Source organism: Thamnophis sirtalis, unplaced genomic scaffold (genome assembly GCF_051295495.1).
Source record: "Thamnophis sirtalis isolate CommonGarterSnake01/CBP01778 unplaced genomic scaffold, rThaSir2_p1.2 scaffold_12, whole genome shotgun sequence".
Classification (NCBI taxonomy): Eukaryota; Metazoa; Chordata; class Lepidosauria; order Squamata; family Natricidae; genus Thamnophis; species Thamnophis sirtalis.
In genome coordinates this window covers 1,836,280-1,849,906 of record NW_028261392.1, presented here as the reverse complement: position 1 = coordinate 1,849,906, position 13,627 = coordinate 1,836,280, and the positions used below count along the sequence as shown (strand labels likewise).

Here is a 13,627-nt window from a genome sequence, read left to right as displayed (position 1 = left end):
CCTTGGGACGGAAGAGACACCGCTGCTAGCGAAGCCCCACCCGAGCTCTGGGGATAAAAGGCAGGGGGCGGAGATGAATAGATGTGGCAGAGGAGAGGAGAGCAGTGGAAATCTATGGGCCGGTCCTTGGGACGGAAGAGACACCACTGCTAGCGAAGCCCCACCCGAGCTCTGGGGATAAAAGGCAGGGGGCAGAGATGAATAGATGTGGCAGAGGAGAGGAGAGCAGTGGAAATCTATAGGCCGGTCCTTGGGACGGGAGAGACACCGCTGCTAGCGAAGCCCCATCCGAGCTCTGGGGATAAAAGGCAGGGGGCGGAGATGAATAGATGTGGCAGAGGAGAGGAGAGCAGTGGAAATCTATGGGCCAGTCCTTGGGACAGAAGAGACACCGTTGCTAGCAAAGCCCCCCCCCCAAGCTCTGGGGATAAAAGCAGGGGGTGGAGATGAGTAGATGTGACAGACAACTGCTCATCTCCCCTGCCAGGCGGACTTGTTAGCCTGTGGTGTGTGAGAGAGAGAAAGAGGGGGGGAGAGGGAGAGAGGGGGGGCTGCCGGCACTCCTAATTAAAGGAATCATTGAGTTCACTTCAGAGGGTTGGCTGTCTTTGGGGAGTCGAAACAACGAAGTGCATTATTGCTTCCCTCGTCCTAAATTCTTATATGGTCTCATCACATTTTGGCGAATAATATAAAAAACATGACTACAGTGTGTGCCGTCATCCTCATGAATTCAGTATTAGGGATTGTAACAAAAAGGGACGGAGAGAAAAAAGCTTTAGCCAGGTAAGTACAGAGTCTACGTTTGAAAGAGAGTTTTGATCATTATAGGCAAGTCCTCGAGTTACGGTTATAATGGAGCCTGCCCATCAATGGAGATAACGTGTGGCTGCTGCAAAGGAGGTCACTCACGTGCTGACCTCCATCTTAAGACCTCTTTTAGAGATTGGCCACTAGGCATGGTTTGTTAAGCAAACCGTGGCTTGTTAGGGGCACGGTTTTGGTTGAAAGTTGGGGCGTAAATGCAGAGTTTGCCATAAAACAGGGTCACAGGATGCTGTAAAGGTGACCTGGTTGCTGAGTGGCTGAAGGATGGTCATGTGACTGATTGGGGGGGAGGATTTCCTGACCTTTAGAACTTTGAATCCAGATCATAAATACTCGCCCTCTCCTTTTGATTGGTCCAGTGTTTCTCAACCTTGGCGACTTTAAGTCCTGTGGACTTCAACTCCCAGAATTGAACAGCCAGTATATAAGTCTAACTGCTATTGCTATTTAACAACTGTGTCAGGAAAAGTCGTAAAACTCACTTAACAAATTTCCCTTCCAACTCTGCTATTCTTCACAAAATTAATCAGCAGAAGGACTTGCCTGCATTCATTAGCATGCATGGCATAGGGCCGTGATGGAGAACCTAGGGCACGCATGCCCAAAGTGGCACACGGAGCCATGTCGCCCATTCCTCTCCCGGGTTTTTGGTATGCATGCGCACACGGTGATCAGCTGACCTTTCTGCTTTCAGCAGTGCAGGAAACCGGAAGAGCTGGTCTTCTGTTTTGGAGTGTGAGCATGTGTGCCGACCAGCTGATCTACACATGTGCAATAGCAATAGCAGTTAGACTTATATACCGCTTCATAGGGCTTCCAGCCCTCTCTAAGCGGTTTACAGAGTCAGCATATCGTCCCCAACAACAATCCGGGTCCTCATTTTACCCACCTCGGAAGGACGGAAGGCTGAGTCAACCCTGAGCCGGTGAGATTTGAACAGCCGAACTGCAGAACTGCAGTCAGCTGAAGTAGCCTGCAGTGCTGCATTTAACCACTGCGCCACCTCGGCTCTATGTGCATCCATGGCAGTAACCGGAAGACTTGCTGGTGCGCCAGAAAGTTCATTTTCTGGTATGCGCCTGCCCCCTGGGCAGCTCCTCTTCCTGGTCACGGCCCAGAGGAGCACACACGCGCAAAGCAGGGGTTTACATGTGCAAAGTGCCTGCATGCGTGCGAAGGGCTCCCTTTTCGGCACTCGGTGCCAAAACGGTTCGCCATCACTGGTACAGGGTCTCCTGCCTGAGCAGACGGTTGGCTCCCTATTGGTCTCTGGATGCGCTTCAAGGTGCCAGTCGTTACTTTTAAAGCCCTTCATGGTTTAGGACCTGGCTACCTGGCTGCCACTTACCTCCCAACGACCAACAAGATCGCACAGGTTGGGCCTCCTCCGGGTGCCGTCAGCCGGACAATGCCGGCTGGCGACTCCCCAAGGGAGGGCCTTCTCTGTTGCTGCGCCGGCCCTGTGGAACGATCTACCTGCAGAGATCCGGACCCTTCCCACTCTCCCGGCCTTCCGTAAAGCCGTCAAGACCTGGCTGTTCCGGCAGGCCTGGGGCTGTTGATGGATATCCAGCCCCGCTTAGATGGAATGGGTGACGTGGCATTTTAATACTGTATTTTTATTTTTTTTTAATCTCTATTTTTTTAAAATTAAATGTTTCTTGTCTGTTGTGAGCCGCCCAGAGTCCCTATGGGAGTGGGCGGCATACAAATTCTAATAAACTTTGAAACTAGGAGACCTCCAAGGTCCCTTCCAACTCTTGTTATTCTGCCTCCTTCAAGATGAAACTAATCCAGAGAGTGTGGATGTTCTTTTTTCCCCTCCCCTCCTCCCCGCTTACCTCTTCTTCTGCACCTGCTGACTTAACTCTGCAGAATGTTTTACGAAGGGCTCCGCTGCCAGTGAGGCATTTCTGAATAATTCAGATCGAGCCGAGATCCCTCATACTGTGAGTGCCCTCAGTAACATAAGGCGCACCACCTCTGATAGGGAGATGCCATCTGGCTGTTAAGGCACAAGAGATGAATTTCTTTCAAAAGCCAAATAAACAATTTTCAGAGACTGGCACTTCAGGACTTTTATATCCTTTGGTCTATTTAAAAGTAAGGTCACATCCACCGCTGGCACATGTCCTCAGTCGCAGAGGTTTCTCTCCCGTGAATTTGAGCCACAACTTAATTATTCATACCCCAAAGGGCTGGCTTACTCGAATAATCCATGGGGGCATATAGTAAATTACCTGCTGTTGACATTTGTAAAATTCTTAAAATTTGGGAAGCCTGAGGTTTGTCTCCCTCGATTCACTGTTTTATTTTGTGTGGTTCTTTTGTTTTTAGCAATGCACGATTTTATATCTGTGGTTTTTATTTTTTATTTTTAAAAAAAGCTTCTTCTGGTGATTCAGTTTTGAAAGCTAAAAGCAATTGAAAAAGATAGGCAGAAACAGAAATAAAATGTATCCTGCCCACCTGCTTCTGAAGGATGAGTCAGGAGAAACAAGATAGACGCTAAAAACACCTATCAAGGGCATCATGTAGAATGACCAATGAAGACCAGAAAAAATTATAAATTGGTACATCTGTGCCTCAGACAGGCTTGAACGCTGAACGGAAAAAGTGTCTGTAATCTTTCTGCCACTTTGCCTAAAGGCAGCTCCTTAAAGATATCGAAAAGTTGTTGCAGGGAGCGAAACGAACACAAATAAAAACATCCACCAGTCATTATGGTTCAGTCGATCAGGCCAAGTAACAGGTGTTTCTTTTTTTTTACAAGCTCAAGGCCAAGAAGTAAACTGGACTCAGTTAATGCACTGTATATGGGGATGGGGGAAGGATTTTCTCTTATTTCTTTAACCCAGGGTACCTGATGGGGTAACTAATTTTGTATCATTGACAGAGAATTGACAAGTAAAAATAATATTAATTACAATAATAAATTAATAAATTTATTTATTATAAATAAATTATAGAGCCGAGGTGGCGCAGTGGTTAAATGCAGCACTGCAGGCTACTTCAGCTGACTGCAGTTCTGCAGTTCGGCTGTTCAAATCTCACCGGCTCAAGGTTGACTCAGCCTTCCATCCTTCCGAGGTGGGTGAAATGAGGACCCGGATTGTTGTTGGGGGCGATATGCTGACTCTGTAAACCGCTTGGAGAGGGCTGAAAGCCCTATGAAGCAGTATATAAGTCTAACTGCTATGGCTATTGCTATAAATAAAACAGACTGACAGCTCCGCTGTGTTATTTCATCCATTGAAGCCCGTTGTAAAAGAAAACCTTGCAAGTTGAACTCAGGAGTTTTTTTTTACAAGGACGAAAAGGCAAGGAAGGCAGTGGAGCTGTCAGTCTCCTGTAGCACTAGGACACCCGTCTCCCCCCCCCACTGCTACCCCTCACTAAAGGGACGTCGGGGAAGGGAAGCAGCCAGGCCTGTTATCATTGGGGCTTGGTGGGAGGTGTTCTGTTTGCGCGAGAGGGAGTGGGGTGCGAGGGGTATTGCTAGCCGGCCACCTCCCCCCCCCCAATGTAACGGCTGCCTGGCTTCTTCCCTTCCTCCACGTCCCTTTAGCGGGGGGGGGACACGTGTCCTAGCGTGGAATGGGACTGTTCTCCTCCTGCCCTTTGCCAGCCTATTTGGCCCCCAAGGTTTCTCCCCCAGTCATCCACCTCTTATCATTTCGCCTCGGCTGTGAGGCACCAGGCTGTTCCTCCTTCTCTTCTGTCCCCAGCCCTTCCTCCCGGGGCCTTTGGGAGAGATACTCTTCACCCCGGCCTTTTGGGCTCAAGAGACAGTTAGCCCCCAGCCAATCGGAGGAAGGGAAGGGAGAAAGAGAGAGGAGGCACGGAGGGAGAAAGTGTTTTGGGTCGAGTTTCCAGTTGCCTCCAGTTGCCTCCGAGCTAGAAAATCTACTAAATCCTTTGCAATCTCCCACCCCAAAATGCTGGGGAAGATTTCTTTCTCCTGAGAGGGCCTATGTCCTCCCTTTTATCTTTGCACAGCTTTAAATGTGTATTTTTAAGAGTTCAACATTGTTCTGTGGTAAGATTCCCCAACATGTGTCAACCATAGGTATACTTCACATTTTGAAAACACATTCAGGCTCCCTCAAATTGGTATCCTAATTATTCTAAATTACTCTAGTCATGTAATCTAACAACTACATTGTAAAACTCAGGCATATATCCTAACTTAGATTTACATCCTTCCTGGCAGTGTTTATGTTTTGTTATGTTATCTTTTCCCTTCTCTGTTTGCTTAACTGCCCATTTGGTCCCCTTATTAGCAGCACAAAAGGGTGTGAGGATTGCTCTGGTATTTGAGGTAGAGCATAGTTATAGAATCATAGTGCTGATTCCTGGAGGAGATGGGGGGGCTTATAAAGGATTTCACAGGAGGAATGCAAGTGATTGTTAGCATATGTTTTTACAGGTGCTTAACAATTAAATTATTACTTTTTATTTATTATTATTCCCTTCAAATGCTATATCTATTGATGGAATAATTTTCTTAGTTTAGCTTTGTTTGGAAGGGAAAAGGGTTTATCTCTGTTGAAAAGAAATGAACTTGGGAAATCTGGCTAGTTCCTGTCCCTAATAATTGCTTTAACAAGATGGTAATATGATATAATATATGCAATAGAATACAATTGTATATAATACATTATATGATATAATATACATGATATAATAGAATGTTGAATAGAAAATAATATATAATATATAAATATACATACGAGTATATGTGTGTAAGTGGATGGATGTATAGATAGATAGAAGATGGATGGATAGATAGATAAGATGGACAGATATAGACAGATAGACAGACAGATTCTCACTTCTGTGAGCACAAATTTATCAAAGTCACATGAACCAATCTCTCCAATTGTAGCTTATTCTATTTATTTAAGCAAGGCTATTAAATATGAAGTGGTATGCCAAAAAAGGATTCAGCTACTATTCATTTGCTCCCTAAAATGAAAACAGAATCTGGAGATGTATCTGAAAATTCTAATTCTGTAAAACAGATAAACAGTGTTCTGGATTCTGCCAGTTGAAAGGGGACCAAAATCTTTCACAACCAGCATCGTTGTATCAAAAAGGGAACAAAATTTGTTACAAAATTTGTGTGGAAAGCTATGTCACAGAACTTCGTTCAAAACTCTTTACACTTGGTCTGAAACAAGAGTTACACAGTTTGATACTTGTTTACAAAGACTGGATACCAATATTTTTTTTTTGTATCCAAAACTTTCAGATTATTTTTTCCTCATTTTTATTCAACTCAACATACTTTTCAATCTTACTTAGGGAAGAATCTAATCAACGGATAGAAACGACTACAAAAAGGTTGCATTTTTAATTATTCTCAAAGTATATTTAGGTGAATATAATCATGCGCCAACACTCCTAAAAGTAATTCAGTTTCCTTTTTTCCTCTCCAAAGTGAAAGGGCCAACTAAATGGTTTCTCTCCAATATTTTAGAAGTAGGAAATCACAAATAGTTTAAAATCAAGCCACATGACCTTGCTCAGTTAAGGCAGAAGGAGAATTGTAGAGTTGGAAAGGACCTCAACAGAAGCTCATCCGAAGCTTTGCAACATGAAGGAAAACCCCATGCAACCATCCAGCTTCTTCCTAACAGCTTGCAGAGATAACAGAAGCTCAGAATGTCAGAAAAATCCAGTTTAAGTCACCAGACAGCTATGGTAGGTTATCCTGTACAAAGTATGTCCCAATTTACAGTTGCTTAAACAGGCCAATCATCTTTTAACTCTCTTGAAAAGGGGTTACAGAACCATACATTAAGTATTTACTTGCTAGGTCAAACACAGTGTAGCAAAACTGTATTATTGCATTGTTCTGTTGGAAAGTAGAAAAAAGAACCAGATTGGTCAGCAAAACACCTAGAAAAGCAAATTTTCTTGATAATACCACCAAGAGCCGAGGTGGCGCAGTGGTTAAATGCAGCACTGCAGGCTACTTCAGCTGACTGCAGTTCTGCAGTTCGGCTGTTCAAATCTCACCGGCTCAGGGTTGACTCAGCCTTCCATCCTTCCGAGGTGGGTGAAATGAGGACTCAGATTGTTGGGGGCAAAAAGGCTGACTCTGTAAACCGCTTAGAGAGGGCTGTGAAGCGGTATATAAGTCTAAGGGCTGTTGCTAAGTGCTAAAATAGCTTCACCCCAACTGCAGCTAGCAGTCAGCAGAGGTAGCCTGCAGCACTGCACTCTAACCACTGTGCCACCTCGGCTCTATTTTACAGGTGATACAGATAAGTAGACCTGGGCAAAGAAACGTAGACGTTCTGAAGATTTGTACTGTTCAAAGTTACAATGCCACTGCAAATAAGGGAAGTCTTTGTCCTGAGCTATATATTTAACACTGAAAGTAGCCACTTATAACTGGTCTTCACACTTACGACCATTAAGAGCATCCCCACGGCCAAGGGATCAAAATTGGCAAAACACTTGGCAACTGGCACGTACTTATGCCAGTTGCACTGCCCCAGAGTCACTTGAGCACCAGTGGTATCCTTCCCAGCCGGCTTCCGACAAGCAAAGTCAATGGGGGAAATCAGATTTGCTTAACAACGGGGCTTCACTTAACAACCCCTCCGCCCTGAGTCTCTCGAGAGTGGGCGGCATACAAACCCTATAAATAAATAAAATAAATAAACTGCAGTGACTTGCTTAACACCTTTGGCAAAAAGGTAATAAAAATGACAACTAACCACTGCCTCACATAGCCACAGAAATTTGGGGCTCAATTGTGGTCGTAAGTCGAGGACCGCACGTACAGAGCGTCCTGCCTGTTTCATGAATGGGATCTAAGAGTGAAGCAGCTGTTTTACTACATTTTACTTCTGGAATCTCACCGAGCAAAGAAAACTTGACTGGATGGAAAGAAAAAGAAAAAAAAAAATAATGCAAAAGAAATCCAGCTATGCTGCCTCATCTTTTTGCTTCCACCCTTGGATATCACCGATGCAAATTTGCAAACATATTCCATCTTGGGAAGAAGTACCTTCCCTGGGAACCAGGATTCTGCCTGGGTGAATCTGCGCAGCTTATAACCAAGTACGGATTCAAATCAACCCTACCCAAAGCTGGTGGCTTCCCAGATGCCTTGCGAGGATGACAATCCTCAGCCTGAGACGCATGGACAATGCAGGAAACACACCCATGCCCCTCCTCAAGCACGTTTTGTGCCTCACTGTCAGAATAGCTGCACATTCCTGTTTGACATCAGATTAAGCCCAGAGATTTTGTGTCACAGCACCATTAAGAGGCTGGAATCGGAGTGGGGAGACCAAGGTTTTGGGTGCAACTGGGTTCCCACGTTTCTGCCAGGGGTTTCTTTTTGGGTGCAACCTTAAATCAACTTACTACATACCAACCATTCCCTAGAGTCTCACTGAGTATCCTCTCTTGGTCCAGGCTAATTACCATTAGGGTGGTTGTTTTTAGAATGAAAAGGAGATTTCCAGTTAAAAACTCCAGAGACCAAGTGGGATACCGATGATGATGATGATGATAATAATAATAATAATAATAACAACAACAACGACTTGGGACCCTAGGACGCTGGCAGCAATCCGTATCAACCATTAGAACACCAGTAACTGGTATTTGTAATGCATTTTTGAATGTTCCTTTGGCTGAGTTTCATGTTTAATGAATAAAGTATATAATATGGTAAAGAGATTTCAGGTCTCCTAGGCCGATGGCTTCTGTGCAGAAGGAAGATAATAAGAAACACTAAAAAGATAAATCAACTTTCTAGTGTTACAGAACAAGACCCATCAATGAATGGGCCCACCCATTTTGAATGTCTCTGCCACAAGAAAAATGCTGAAATTATCATTAGGTAAGAGGTGTGTGTGCGTGTGTGTGTGTGTGTGTGTGCTCGCACACATGCGTAGATAGAGATGATAGATGGATGGAGAGATGGATGGAGAGATGGAGAGATGTGATGGATACATCTATCTATATCTATCTTTCTATCTAGAGAGAGAGAGAGAGAAAAGAAAGGATGGAGAGAGATGTGTGTGAGAGAAAGTAGGCAGGTAGGCAGAGAGAAGAGAGATAGATATGAGAAAGGAACTAGAGATATGGGTCTGAAAGAGATGATAATAGATAAATGAGGGAAAGAGTAAATGGGCTAGAGAGAGAAAAAGAGATAGTAGATAGGCAGGTAGATAGAGAGATGAGAGAGAGATGAGAAAGGAGGGAGTGGGGGGGAGAGAGAGAGAGGGAGGGGGAGAAAGAGGGGGGAGGGAGGGAAGGAGGGAGAGAGAGAGAGAATATATATGTAGCCAACTCCCAGCATCCCCCATCAATGACCATGCGCTAACTAACAGCACTGGAAATTGTCTGCATAAAATCAATTCAAAAGTCACAAAGAACTAACCCACCCATTAATTCTCCTCGACTTCTGGCTGATCCCCCAGGCCCCCTATGCGTTTTCCCCGCTAAGGATGGAAATGACCTCCAGGTGCCACGTGGTTCTGCCTTGCTTTCTTTTGGATGGGATCTTAAATCAACACTCAACTTCGTGCCCCAAAATCTCCTCTCTCATCCTTTGGGGTGGGGAGGGGGTGGATTCCGACCCTGCAGACTTCCCTTCCCTAAACCAGCCTCTTTTCTCCACATTTCTGCAGAATTTTTGCCCTGTAAAAGAATCAAAAGATCCTGGAAATACACATCTGGTTTGCCGATATAGGGATGGTCTAACAATGGGGCCTTAATACAGCTGGCGGGGGAGGGAGGGAATTCTAAATGAAGGGTGGTTCAAATCTGGGTGCTCTCTGAATTCATTCCCATTTCCCCGCTCCCACCCCAATGAAAAAAGCCCAAATCTCTATCAAGGGAAGGCTTCTGATGATATTTTAGCCGGGTGCTAAATACGGAATTAATTTGGACCAACCTGCTCCCAACAACGCACTTCTTAAGTCCCTTACGCACAAAGAAAAGATCGCCTGGTCCTTAAATTTAAGTGTTGGCAGCTCTTTCCCACAGCTACGCCCCCCACCCCACCCCACCCCAGGATACTGCCTTCTTCTGGAAACGCCCCAAAAAGGCCATCCCGCATTTTGGCAGCGATCCCTCCGATTACTACAACCCAACTTCAGCTTCCAAGACCTTCATTAGAAAGCTGGTTTGCGGCCAGGCCTGAACCGGTCACCTAAGTCCATCTTCCCTGGCACGTCCCTTCGAAAAGACCTCACCTGTCTTCCTCGCCATCCAGGGCGGCCAGCGGAAGGACCTTCAGGGGGAAGAGAGAGGAGACCATGCTGCCATCTGCAAAGGAACTGCCGATGCTGCTTTCGGTGCTGCCAGAAGGATGGGTCAAGCCAACCAAGATGGACTCTGCCAGAGGGCGCCTGGCCTCGTCCGTCCGGCTGGCGATAGACTGAGCGAGGGACTGCGAGGAGAACTGGGCAGAGTTGGGGGCTCCCGGCAAATGGAGGCCCGTGGGAAGCAAGGCAGGCTGAGAGACGTTCTGGGCCAGGGTCCCATTGTGCATACCCGAAGGCTGGGCGAGGGCCTTGGGAGGAGCCAGGCTCACGGGCGCAGCAGCGGGCATACTGGAAGCCGAGTGGCCGGGCACAGGAGCAGCGCCGGCAGAAGGGACTGGGCTAACAGGAGGCAACGGGGCCATTCCTGGAACCAGAGGATCGGCGCCTTGCATGGGCATCAGGTTGCCCGACGGAGGGATGCCCAAAGTCTGAGGAAGGCCTAAGGGAGCACTTTGGGAGCCTGGGTGAGCGCCCCCTGCAGGGGCTGCTTGGGATGCTGCTGGGACAGCGGTGCTGGGGGCCAGCACGGAAGAAGCCATCTGGTTGGCAACGGAGGGCCGCTGGGCCACGGGAGCGGCGCTGCCTGGCTGCCCGACGTTCATCAGGGCAGCGGGAGCACCCACGGCTGGGATCGTGGGCTGGGCCTGCGCCACGGACTGAGAAGGTGCCCCCGGGATGTGTGCCTGGACAGGAAGCTGCATACTGGGAGGCTGAGCGACGGGCACGGCTGGGCCGCTTCCGACGACTCCCACCCCAGGCTGCAGAGAAGGAGCTGGAAGCATCTGTGGCGGCTGGATGTACTCGGGCAGCGAAGTTTGCGCGACGGGCTTCACGTGCTGCCCTGGTGCCATCGGCATAGGCATGGGTGGCAGGGCGGAGGGGTGCTGAGCCTGTCCCTGCCCAAAAGGTAACAGCTGGGGCTGTGGAGCGGCGACCGGGCCGGCAGGCTGGGCCGGCGGTTGGGTGAATGGAAGAGTTGGTTGATGGCCGCCAACGACGGTCAACGGAGAAGGAACGGCCGAGGCGGGAGGGTGCCCCCCTTGCTTCTGCGGTGGGTAGCTGGCCTCCTGAGGGTGCGCCTGGACGTGGGAGAGCTGGGACTGAGACATACTCTGGGGGAGCCCCGGTGCTGATGCGGGGGGCACCCCGCTGCTGCTGAACTCCATCTGCTGAGGCACACCTTGGAACCCCGACGGCTGCGTCCTGGGAGGCGCCCCCATCTCTCCGCTGCCCACGCTCTCCGTGTAGTGGCTCAGCGTGCTGCTGACGGAGCTCCCGCTGGTGCTTTCCCTTTCAGAGGCCACGTCCAGGAGAGCGTCCACGGTTTTGGCCACGGGGGCGCTTTCGGCCACCGCCCCGGGATTCTCCTTGTCATAGAACTCGGTACAAGTCCACCGGCCTTTCTTAAATGGCTCCGAACTCGAATCTAACTTCACCACGCGGAAACGGGAGGTGCTGCCGGCTGGCTGTAGATGGCCCGCTGCCGTGGCCCCCGCGGCTGCATGGCTGGCACTTCCGGAGGCATTGGAGGGGGCCCCGGTGCCGTTGCCGATCCCACCAGAGAGCGCCACATTTCCAGGGTGGTTCCCTCCGGGCAGGGTCATGCCGTTGCCAGCAGCGGCAAGGTTCGTGAGGGTCTTGCCCACCTGGCGGGCCCGGCCACTCGCTGCACCGGCCATGGCTCCCCCAGCAGAGGCGGCCCCCGCATGGAAGTGAGCCACAGTGGCCCCTGCAAGAGCCGCCACAGAGGATGCTCCGGCAGGCCCCGGCCTGGCGCCTTCAAAGCTCCCCGCAACGGGCAGCCTCCGGAATGACGGGCTGGATGGGGCCCCTCCGGACATGGTCGGGGGTCCCCCAGCGTGGGAGGGAGGCTGGGCGTGCCCCCCGTGGGCATAGTGGGGGGATGGCAGGGCGCTGCCGTTGGTCAGGCCTCGGGGCTGCTGCTGGGCCGGGCGAGGCTGGTTGGGGGAGACGGCGCCGGGGCTGTCGGCCTCGTGGAAGTTGTTGAGCGTCTCCTCGGAAGAGCTGCGCTCGGGCTCCCCCAAGTCGGTGGCCCGGGAGAGCGAGACGTCCAGGATCTCCGAGGAGGAGAAGTCCTCGGTGTGAGACTCATCCAGGTCGTCGTAACTCTCCGTGTCCTCAGCGATGCTGTTATTGGAGCTGAGGCTGGCCGAGATCTGCGCCGGGGTCACGCTCGTGATTTGGAAGCCGCTCTTCTTTTTCAGCTGGGCGCCCGCCGGACCCGCGACGACGCCGCCGCCTCCCCCCTGCGAGAGCAGCGCCAGGCTCTGCGGCGGAGGCGCCCCGGGAGGGCAGGAGGAGACGGAGACGGAGGAGGCGGCGGCGGTGGAGGCCGGGGAAGGCGGCGTCGGCTGGGCCAGCAGGCCGGGCGGGAAGTCCTCCAAGCCGGCCCCGCTGCTGCTGCTGCCGCCCCGCCGAGGCAGCATCGCGGGCTGCGCCATCTTCTTCCTCTCCCGCGCCTCCGCCGCTGAGTCAGGCTGCTGCTGCTGCTGCTGCTGCGGTGGCTGCTGCATTGGGGCCGGCGGGAGGAAGGCCCGACGCTGCTGCCACCAACGGCGACAACGCCTCCCCCAGGCGCCGCCCCGGCCGGGCTGAAGAGACGAGGAGAGGGAGGAGGAGGAGGAGGAGGCCGCCCCGAGCCGGCTTCCCTCAGCGGCGGCGGCGGCGAGAGGAGGCGGCCGGCGTCCCCTGAGGAGGAGGAAGAGGAGGAGGAGGAGGAAGGAGCCGCCCCTGGCGACGCGGACGCGAAGCAGCCCCCGCCGGCCACGGCCCCATCCAGAGACGCTGCCGCCGCCGCCGCCCCGTCGGAGCTGCCTTGGCGAGGCCGGAGCTGGCTCGCTGTGCACGGGGGGGTGGAGAGAGAGCGCGCGGCCGGCCGGGCTGAGGAGACGCTCCGCCTCCGCCTCCTCTGGAGCTCCGCTGGGCTGGGCGGGGGGAGGCTGGCTTAAGGGCGGGGGGGAGGCGGCCGAGGGATGGCGCAGGCGCCGCCCCGCCGCAGACAGCAAAGGCCCGGCGGGAGGGGAGGGGGGGCGAAAGGCTTCGGCTCCCCCGGCGGAAATGGCCGAAGCTCGTCGGAGGAGGAGGGGGAGAAGGGGAGGGGTTTGGCCTCCCCGCCGCAGACATCAAGGGCCTGTCGGGGCGAAGGAGGGTGAGGAGGCCGGAGGCGCTCGGCTCCCCCGACGGAAATGGCCGAAGCTCGTCAGAGGAGAGTGGGGGGGGGGAAAGGGGGCGAGGTTTCTGGGCGCAGCCCCGCCGCAGACATAAAGAGGGAGGGAGGGGGAGGACCGAAGGGCTTCGGCTCCCCTGGCGGAAATGGCCGAGGTTAGACTGGAGTTGGGGGGGGGGGAGGAGGGAGGGGAGCGGCCCGGCCCGGGGTCTGCGGGTGGCCGTGCTTTCGCTCCGCTCCGGAATGCAAAGGCTTGGGGAAGCGTGGGTGGGCCTGAGGGGATGGGGCCGCATCTGGCCCAGCTGCGCTTCAG

The 13,627-nt window shown here is 51.6% G+C and overlaps 1 protein-coding gene across 2 annotated transcripts in view; it reads right to left on the bottom strand.

Moving 5' to 3' along the window:
* The window catches only part of TSC22D1 (TSC22 domain family member 1), a 61,277-nt gene extending 48,277 nt beyond the window's left edge, over positions 1-13,000 (bottom strand). Inside the window, exon 1 of one of the 2 annotated variants that reach the window (XM_087726574.1) lies at positions 10,056-13,000. In XM_087726574.1, coding sequence (XP_087582700.1) covers positions 10,056-12,661 — 2,606 coding nt within the window. In that variant the 5' untranslated portion in view covers positions 12,662-13,000. The remainder of the gene's footprint in view (positions 1-10,055) is intronic. The other variant, XM_087726573.1, reaches the window with a different exon arrangement.
* Positions 13,001-13,627: the final 627 nt, after the last annotated feature.